At 43.2% G+C, this 10,207-nt stretch overlaps 1 protein-coding gene across 2 annotated transcripts; it reads left to right on the forward strand.

The window, feature by feature from the left end:
• Positions 1–1,879: 1,879 nt before the first annotated feature.
• On the forward strand, positions 1,880–9,570 carry LOC310987458 (uncharacterized protein). 2 transcript variants are annotated; one of them, XM_083973727.1, is made up of 5 exons: positions 1,880–2,522; positions 4,865–5,041; positions 6,728–6,937; positions 8,521–8,734; positions 9,191–9,570. In XM_083973727.1, exons 1-5 carry the CDS (start codon positions 2,031–2,033, stop codon positions 9,367–9,369), a joined length of 1,272 nt encoding a protein of 423 aa, XP_083829853.1. In that variant the 5' UTR covers positions 1,880–2,030; the 3' UTR covers positions 9,370–9,570. The 2 variants fall into 2 exon arrangements, with proteins under 2 accessions (XP_083829853.1, XP_083829854.1); XM_083973728.1 differs by having other exon boundaries at positions 6,728–6,904.
• The last annotated feature ends 637 nt before the right edge of the window (positions 9,571–10,207 follow it).

Genomic DNA, 10,207 nt, shown 5'->3' on the forward strand with positions numbered 1-10,207 from the left:
TCCACAGGCCCTGTGTAACTGCATATATTAGCACGCTAATGTGGAAATCAAAGCAAAAGTGATGCTCAGATGCTTAATTGTTTTCTAGTGAATTATTTCATGGTGAGGAAGTACTTGAGGTGGATGAGATACTTTTTGAATGATCTCACTGTAGGTAAAAAAAAAAAAATCAACATGTAGATGAATTGAAACATTATTTAAACAGGTTCTGGATGTTTCATGCATGCACAACGGTATGTTTACCATGTGCTTTCAGCTCCAGTTTAGCTCTATAGATTGATCATCAGAGGACCATTATGGGATATGTCAGATCATCAAATTATGTTTCCAGGTGACCACTCAACATTCATTTCCATGAAAATGTCCCTTCTGCAGATGCTTGTAAGTCTTGGACTGTAATTAGAGCTTCATTCTTTCTTTTCACCTGGACCAGCTGGATGGTCGTTGCCAGGCACCTGAGTAGAGGTGGAAAGTAATTACCAGTGGAGGCATAGTGGATCACACCAATATGCCCACCCCACGCCCCACCCCCACCCTTTTCTCTCCCCCTCTCTCTTTCTCTGTGCGTGTTTGTGTCTCTTCTCACTTTCTCCCTGGCAATTTAAACTGATTTATGGATTCATGTACTTTTCTTCCACAGTCACAGATGCAGAGGCAGATACACCTCCCTGTCAGTCTGTGAAGGCTTTGGTATATATCAGGAGGCACTTAGGTAAACTGATGTCATCACCACCTTCAAAAGTGCCCATTTTATTAGACGGGCTCAAATGGGGCTTAAAGGTCAGAGCATGACTTAAAATGTTGAATCGTGTAATGAATGTGATCCATTGGGGTCATTTGGGGGCCGTGGCATTAGAGGAGAGATGAACGATAGGGAATATTCCAGTGATACCAAATGCTATTCATAGTGTTTATTTTTTCAGCTGCTTTATTTGCTGTTCCTTTGCGAGACATGTGTAAAAAGAGTCCATAACACCTGGGTTGGAAGAAGTTTGGCCAGGTCCATCATCCATCGTAGTGCAAAAGTAAGTTATGAACAGATACGTAACATAATAAATGTGAAAAAAGTGAACAATAGTGCATCGTCATCTCTGTTCTGCTATACTTTTCATACAAATTGGCCTCATCCTCTGAGGAGTGAAATGTCTTCCTTGGTCACTGCTTCCCCTTCTTTCAGAGGAGATGAGGGCAAAGAAACAAGGGGAAAAGGAAACTGTCCTGTAATGGATACACTCAATTGAAACAGAAATGCAACGCAGGGGGTAAAGGAGAGCTGAATGTGAGGCTACAGGCAGAAACATTCACCGTTTCCTGACCTGTGGCCTTTTTTATTTCTTAATCCTTTACCGGCAACTTTAAAGTGACTCTGTTAATTTACAGTGAATCAGATTAGTCAAAATCTTGTCATCCAATCCCAAATTTAACACTGTAGGTGGAGAAAAAAGCAGTAGCCTAATACGGTGTAGGGTTCTCTGTTGTGCTGGCTCAAGGAGAGGGAGAATCGACCTCTCTTGTTTTAGCAACAGTAAATCAATAGTTTCTCAGAGTAAAACCAAAGCCCAGTGTCAGCCCTCTGCAGTTTGCTGTTAAACTCTTTTTCTTTTTTAGTGGATTTAAGAAAAGATGCCCATGAAATCTTGTGACTAAATAGGAATGATTAAGACCTTTATGTTTATGTTGAATTGCTGTTTGAGCTACCTGACTTTCCATATAAAGAGCACCTTCAGGCCTGAGTAGGGAGGGAGAGTGAGAGAGAGAGAGAGATAAAGAGAGAGGGAGGGGTGGGGGGAGTAGAGAGAGAGGGTCCAGTGTGCTGCAACAACTCAACTTGCAGCGCAGGGAGCGCAGAGGACGCATGTGGCCAGTCGCAGCTGTGTGTGTGCGTGGATGGATGTGAATCCTACTGTTCTTTCAGTGGACGCATAGATGAGACGAAGGGACGCTCGGCTGGTTGACAGACAGGGGCGAGAGAGTGCAGTCGGCAAACGTCTCGTGGTGGCACAGTGACCAGCGTAATTTCTGCTCCAGCTATGGACGGGCTGCCGGTGGCAGAAGACGCTGCTGGAGTTGGCGGCATCGCGGAAAACGCGGAGGAAAAGTACCGCGCTCTCGCCTATGACACTGCTCTGAGCACTTTGGTGGCAGTCACCGTCTACGTGGTGGTGAAAGTCAGCCTGGACGGCATCAGACAGTGGCGGGCCAGGATCTCCGTGCTCATCGTGGGTTCGGGACCCGTGGGGCTGACGGCCGCGCTGGTCGCTGTCCGCTCCGGGAAGGTCCTGAAACTCACCGTGCTGGATGAGAGGTATCGGACCGCGCTGCTCTGCCGGCCCCAGCAGATCGCCCTGGATCCCCGCAGTGTGAAGTTTCTGCTCGGACTCGGGGTGGACTTTGATAACATGGAGGGCTGCTGGCACAACGAGCATTTCTTCACCAGGATAGGCGTGTTTCAGGAGTACCTGCTGAGCATCCTGGAGCAGAAGAAACAGAAGGTAGAAGTCAAGGTGCAGCTGGGAACCAAGGTACAGCATTATCATCTAATGTTATGTGTTGCACTGGCACTTTAATGTTTCAACAGTCAGTTATTGAGAAGTACTGTAGCTGTAGGGCACAATACTCACAATAAAACAAACAGGGTGTAAATCCCATACACAACTAATTTCTGTTATGCAAAGCTATATCAATAATACATAGACAGCCACTGATCTGGAAATAATGTGTGATGACTTTGTAGAGAGGAGAGACTCACTCTGCCTCATCTTGTAGGCTAATCCCTGTCCTTTTATAATCTGTCAATTTATATACAGTCTATGATCAAAACCAGACCCAGCGGTCACAGAAAAGAGGCTGGTTTGCTGCAGATGTTCTGACAGCTGTCAGCAGTGATGGTGACAGAGATGTCTGTTCCTGCATCTGATCAAAGGACCCAGTCTCCTCTGGATTCAACATGAACCACATAGCTTTTAAAGCAGCCTGAGACATGGAGTAAACATTTATCTTACCAGACTTTTATTCATCTTTCTTTCTTTGTTTTCAGTTTATACTTCAGGAGCAATCCATCCAACATGTGACTTTTCTGAATTTCTATTTCCTGCTATTGTAAGATTTCTCTCACAAGGCATAATATCAGACTGAAAGCAGGCTCATTGGGTGAAATAACCTGTTATGTAAGCTGACCTCAAACCTACAGTTTTTAGGTCAGTGGGTAGTAAAAGACAGAATTAAAGTAAATAAATGCCAAGCCAAGCGTGTTATAGCATTAAGATGAAGAGGGTTTTAGGGTGTAATCCAATTTGGGTTCAAAACCTATTTGATTTTAACTTTCGGCAAGGGATTCTTGATGGGATTTTTTAAAAAGGGGATCCCCAAGCCAAATGGATATTAAATGAAATGTTGTTTTGGTGCCTGATTTTATATCACAATATCATGTAATTTTGATCCGAGTATAATGATGAAGTAACAAGTGTTATCCCTGTTTTATTAAACAAATGAATAAAGTATATTCCCCTCACTGTGGCCAGTCACACTATGAAAACAACCCCCCTCCAACACTCCCTGGCCTCAGCCTAGGACAAAACAATAACCTATTAACATAGAAACAAAGACTGCATTTTTAGTGTATGTGTCATGGCTGGAAACCAGAGCCTCAACATTTTGTGTTACAGCTCCATCAAAGTGTCACTCTGAATTGGGTCTGTGCTTTTATTGCAACTGCATGTTTTTTCCTACCATTCATCAAACAGTAGAATTTAGAAAACATAATAATCTTAGTTGTGTGTTGTTGTGCTCTGGCCAGCAGCTTTTCTTTCCTCCCCAGCTCCAATGTCATTCCTGTTTGCTACAGCTGTCCTCCCTCCTATCCAATGACTCACCAAACTTTATAAGATGGAGGACAAGGTCAAGAGGGTCTTTGATCACAACAAACTTCGGCTTTCTTTAAAATCACTGCCAACTTCTCCATTCCCTCTTGATTAGACAGGGCACTGTGTTTGATGACTTTTTCTTTTACCCTTCTAGCCTTTCAGTGCTTCAAAAGTGAGAATGTGCAAAAGGGTTTGTTTTTTTCAGTTTTCTCAGTTGAAATGGTTTAAAGATAAATCTCTGATGCCCTGAGCTTTTATAGACCCTGTGTGGCCTTTTTATTCTTCCTCTCAGCCTGTCAGTCTTTTCCTAACCCACCTTGTCGGGGTTTTTCTCGTCCTGTTCACAGACAAGTACCTAGTGTTTGACTGAGGGACGGCAATGCATACACAGGCATAATAATAAATCTCTCAGAGCTGTACCGTTGCCAAGACAAGCATGGCCTCTAGAGTCCATTTTAATGGCTGGTATGAGTATATTACAGTGCAGCCCACCTGTCTCTCAGATTAATGGGCAGTGGTAGAAAAAACATGCCAAATCCTTTGGTTATGTAAAAGTTATAATAATACAACATGTAAGAAACAGAAGTAATCACAGTTAGAGTTCTATAAAACATTTTTTCTTCTTTCTTTTGTAAACTTGGGTTTAAGGCTGTTAGTTGAGTTAAACATTGTGCACCCAACTAAATGGTTATAAATTATTAATCAGTTGGCGGTTAATGATTAGTTACCTCTCAAGTAACCTCTGAAAGGTATTTTAACTGATATGCATATGTTCACATAAAAGCACTGAATATAACTAGATAATGTGCATTATATAAGGTTCTTCAGTGTTCCAGAAGTAAACACTACAGCTATAACTCCAGGGAGGTGGAAAATGAGTATTTACAAGTGGTGCTAAATGTGTTGTGTTACTGTTGATAAGGTGATAATTTTTATTATCAAACAATGTTTATTGGCTGGACACAGAAAAAGAAAATTCTTGTTTTTTGTTTTTTTCTTAGTTCACAGAGGAATACCTGCGCCGCATCCCACACAATGAATGGCCAAGTGTGATTGTGGTGGCTGATGGATCATGTGGCGAGTCGTGTTCAGTGCTGGGGATCAGCTCTGATTATACTGTGGAGTCCTGCCATGCCTATGGAGCAAATGCAACTATCGAGAGACTGGACCAGAGACAGGTCAGCACACACACACACACACACACACACACACACACACACACACACACACACACACACACACACACACCTATGCAAACATACACTAATAAATGCGTTTACTCATGTACACATGCAGAGCCAAGAGCCAACTGTTTGTGTAAAGACTGAAGACAGTAGGAACAGGATATTGGAGTAACAGCGACTTTATTTGACCTCATAAAGTGGATTTGAACAAACAGTGATGTGGAGCGGCCAACAGCATCTGAACATAATGCCTGACTCTCATGTAAACAGCCAGATTTCGGCAGCCTGTTGGATCACGTCAGCGGCCACGCTGGCAATATTTTGATTTTCTCATTGAATCTGATAAGAGCAGCTGCTCCTCTGATGGAAGCAGGTGATAAAGCTTTCAATTCATTACGTACCCCTGGACAGACTCATAATCTGGTCCCTGCCAGGTGAATATGAATCAAGATATCAAAACATCGGCTGCAGTTTTTTTTACATTGTGTGCCAAAGGTCTCTTTGGCATTATCTAGGCAGATGGTTCCTTGAACAATGACTCAGTGATGTTACCCAGAGAGGCTGTAAAAGACTTAATAAATATGGAACACTTCCACAGAGTAATCACTTCTAAAAAAAATAAAAAACCTAAAATAATTTGATTCATTCTTCATTCTTGGCTGTGTAATATTATATAAGCTTCAGATTTAGACTCAAAAAGAAGAAAATGAGCCAAGAAATGTGTGATGTTTGGTGCAGCACAGGCAACCAACCAGCCTTCGGGTACTTATTCAGGCAGAAGTATTGTTCAGACAGACGAACAAACAAACAAACATCACACTGACATCACTGTTGGTCCACTGAGGTGGAGGCAGTCAAGGTACAGACAAATGATATTTACAGCAGCAGCCTGGTCTTCATCCTGTGCTGATCACCAGATGTAGGCCATCACTGTATGATTGTATTGTGTGATTCATATAGAATGACTTGTCTATGTGTAGTTGGTCTTGGGAACATGTGTACAAATCTGTAAAACAGAAAAGATTCATTTGGAGAAACAAATAAACAGGTCAAGGTGAAATGCTTCCAGGCTAATATCTGACTAATACTAACCACAAGCATTGTCTCTTTTGCTATTTCGTGCCACCATAACCATTCATATCACATACTCTTTAGTGGCTGTGCGGCTGCCTTTTATTGGCCCCTTTTCTCTCTGGCTGTTTCCTGTAGTGATTGAATTTACCCCCCAGGATATGACCTGGCCAGCCCTACTGTCCCTTCCATCCTCTCCCCAGCCGCTGCTCTGTTCCCTTGCTATCTCCCTTGGCTGCACTAAATGCTGTTTCATCCCACTTGGCTGGTTTATGTCATTGAAAAGAAAATTGATACATTCTGGCTTCAGGGAGTCGCTGCCAGATTGAACCACTGAATAAAAATCAAGCTTTTCTTAATCTCCACTCAAGTGACAACTGCCTCACAGGCAGAAATGACGTTTGGGCAATTTTCTCTTTTCATAGGTTACATGTATGTAATGAATTAGACTTACAGAGAAGATATATTGTTAGTGTTTCACTGATGATATCAAAAGTGACAGTAATGTCATTGCTGCTCCCTGAAAATCTTATTATATCTGCAATGATTTGATCCAGTGTCTCCTTTGTCTTTCTCTCTCCTTTCCCTCCCTGTCTCTCTTCACCTCAGGTACCCACCCCTGAGATCCGTGCCCACAGCCTCTACTTTGACCTGTCAGCTTACGGAGTGGAGGCCCTCAGAGAGCACCGAAACCCAACCACCAAGCCCGGCTTCCACTTGAAGATCTATGGCACCTTCAGAAACCGCTACATGGCCCTGGTCTGCCCCACCGCTGAAACCAAGATGGTTCGCTTCCTCAGGCACACAGCTAACTCCTCTGTGAGCCTCTTGTACCCCTTTTCATAAAAATAATTTTCAGACCTTCTGTTTGCTTCTGGCCATTGTAGATAACGATCCTGGGTGTGATGGATATGCATGTGTATTTCCATGCTTACGCAAGTGGCCACAGCGTAGCGCTGCCTTGCCTACCAACTTATTCCTCACCTCTCAATCAGCAAATGGCCTTTGACTGCATTGTGAGAGTCCATTAGCGTCTGTATGTGTTTGCATGTGCATGCATAAGTGCTTGTGCGTGGGTGTCCAAATCTTTGGACCTATACAAGAGTGAGTGCGTATGAGCCATAGGGAAGAAAGGGGCAAAGAGGGGAGGAGAAAGTAGACCTCACCAGTTTATTTGTGTGTGTGTGTGTGTGTGTGTGTGTGTGTGTGTGTGTGTGTGTGTGTGTGTGTGTGTGTGTGTGTGTGTGTGTGTAGAGGCCATCTGTACACTGATGTTACACATCAGCCCCACCCTCCCCCCTACCCCACATCTCCCCACCTACCTCTGCTCAGCAGCAGGCCATGAGTGCAGTTACAACCACTGGGCAGTTGTTTTTTACTGCTCTGATCGTGCACAGCCTGTAGCCACAGCATGCAGTGTGGTGCACACACAGGTACGTAGCAAGACCATCCTTGGAACGCTTGTTGCTATGTGGGTGGCCATTCAGATGCACTGTTACTTGGTAACAGATGACTGTGCAAGTATGGGTCGAAGAAGAGCAGAGCTGAGCATAGAGACAGAGCAAGGCAGCCAGTGAGAGGCTCGTCTCACAATACCCACAATTACTGTAGAATCAAGGAGGCACACAGCATTCAGTGGACGCGCTCTCATCCTCTGTATTCATTGTCCACATGAAATGACAACCTTCATTCACGCGTCATCGCATATGGTAAAATATACACTTAAGCTTGAACCATTTAATGTACAAAAAAAGGAAAAATTAAAAATAGTTAAAGCAGAAGTAAGTGATCCGGTCGTTTTGGCTAACTTCTTGTCAGCCGATGGAGTTAGCAGTCCCCGCCCTCGTCCCTACGTCACCTCATTCACGCGCATCCCTTGGCTGTACACACAGAGAGGACCGCCCCTTTATGCCGTTCTCTCTCCTCATGGATAAAGGTTGTAGGATACAAGGAAAATTTTCTCCTCGGCTTACAGCAGAGCAGAGTGACTGACAGACCCGTGTTTCAGACCAAACACTCTATATAAGTGATTGCTGTCAGAAGATATAACTATTTAAGACTTATATTAACACAAATATTCCACTTACTTCTGCTTTAATATCATATGTAAAATAGGTGAGAAGCTGGATCCAAAAAAACATTTGCTTTCTGTTTGAAAATAATGAATTGTCCATTTTCTGTTGATTGACAACTCACAAGTCGTCTTTATGGTGACAGTTGTTAATATTCCCTGTATTTCATTCCATTGCAGAGTTGTTATCAGAGGCTTCATACATGTGTGTAAATGTATTTACTGTATATCATGTGGTCAATTTATGACAGTGTGACATCATGGCGAAGTCGCCAGTGAATGATGCACACAATGAGAAATGTCTTGTAACCGTCTCCATTCTGCCACCCAGATCATGAAGAACATTTTCCACCAGTCCTTCAACGCCTACAAGACGGACATAGAACCTCGGCTCAGTGATGTGACGCTGCACCATATGCAGTGTAGCCGTCGTCTCTTTGAGATCCAGCTGTCACACAGACGCATCAGTGCTGCTTACATCGAAGGGGACAACGTGGCAGTCACCGTGGAGGGGGAGGCAGCACGGGTCCTCAATTTTGACACAGGTACTTGTCTATGGATTGGCAGATAATGTATTTCAAAGAATGGGAGGGGCCCCTAAAATACATGAGAGGATACCTGTGTGTGCTACCAGTAGCTGAAGGTGAGACATGAAATTATAAAAGGGCACTGATGAAAGAGAAATGCAAAGAATAAGAGATGCTAGGAGAGTGTAAATTATTTTTATGCATCTGTGTGTGTGTGACTCATTACTTTGCTCAATGGCCTTTCAGCCGACGCTTATCAGATTTTTGTCTCCATGTTGCTGGATGTTTATTTATGTGCTGCTGTGCTCTTTTCATTTAGGTCATAACTGTGACCTCAAGGATACAGTTTGGTATTTGTCTGGGAGATAAAGAACATTGCTTCTTATCATAAAAATGTGCTGTGCATTAAAGAGATTAGATTATGTTAGATATATGTGTGTGATGCCTGTGTTTTCTCTCCTGCTCATGCTCCAGGTTGTGGGGTAAATCTCGGTATGCGAGGTCTGGAGTCAATGGGGACGTTCATTTACCGAACAGCCACAGCTGTGGACCAGAATGATATTCTCGAGGCGCTGTCGGCTAAGATGCAGCACTCCAGACATGTGGCTGAGACCTTCAAGCAGACAGGCCTGGCTGAATCAATGTATGAATGAAATAGAAGGACGTCCTGCTGAATGCATAATGCCACCTAGTGGAAAGTGGCAGTGGATAATTTGTGTTTACACTGAATGTTTACAATGAATCATCAGTCTGATGGTGAAATGAACCACTAATGGTTACATGCTGAATAGAGCCGAGTGAGTGTGAGCTGCGAACAGATGGATAATGGATGTAAACATGTGCCCATAAGTGTCTGTGACATGTGAGTCGCTCTACTCTAAATCGATGGGTTGTGAATAACAAAGGACACATTTCGTCCCGTGTATTTGTAGCTGTTCTGATTTTCAGGTTACAAAGCTTGATAATACAGGGACCTGAAAGAGACTTATCCTCTCTCACCGTCGCAGTGGAACAGTACACTTTGCAGTGGGTTTGTATTTGCCCTGTAAGGTGAGAGGATGTACCAATCCAGAGAGTTGTAGCTCTAAGAGGCAACTCTATCATCTTCACATTTTCATCACTCTCATCTTTTCCTTTTATCAGGGAAATAACTTGCTTTGTCAAAACTGAGCTGTTTTGTGAACAGTACATCAGGGAGAAGTGGGATGGTGCCATCATAAGCTAGAAGTGAAAAATATATAAAACTATTACCATCCATAAGGGGACACAGACATGTAGACAGATGATGAAGTGAGAAGGCAGCTGCTCCAAAGTGTTATTATCAAGCCTTTTGTCTTTGTGTTGGTTTGACAATGCAGTGGTAATTTTGGCGATGACGTGGTGCGATATCTGCTAGAGTGGCCTATTTTTGTCTGCTGCCTTGTAAATTAAGATTTTTGGCACATTTCAAATAATAGTGGACTGCAAACACATTGTTGGCAAACTATATCA

Source organism: Trachurus trachurus, assembly GCF_905171665.1.
Source record: "Trachurus trachurus genome assembly, chromosome: 6".
NCBI lineage: Eukaryota > Metazoa > Chordata > Actinopteri > Carangiformes > Carangidae > Trachurus > Trachurus trachurus.

Excerpts from the sequence above, each read along its gene's own strand:
- LOC310987458 (XM_083973727.1), top strand. The coding sequence starts at position 2,031 with ATGGACGGGCTGCCGGTGGCAGAAGACGCTGCTGGAGTTGGCGGCATC. Across the intron at positions 6,938-8,520 it reads GGCACACAGCTAACTCCTCT|ATCATGAAGAACATTTTCCA; the intron begins GTGAGCCTCTTG and ends TCTGCCACCCAG. Across the intron at positions 8,735-9,190 it reads GGTCCTCAATTTTGACACAG|GTTGTGGGGTAAATCTCGGT; the intron begins GTACTTGTCTAT and ends CTCATGCTCCAG.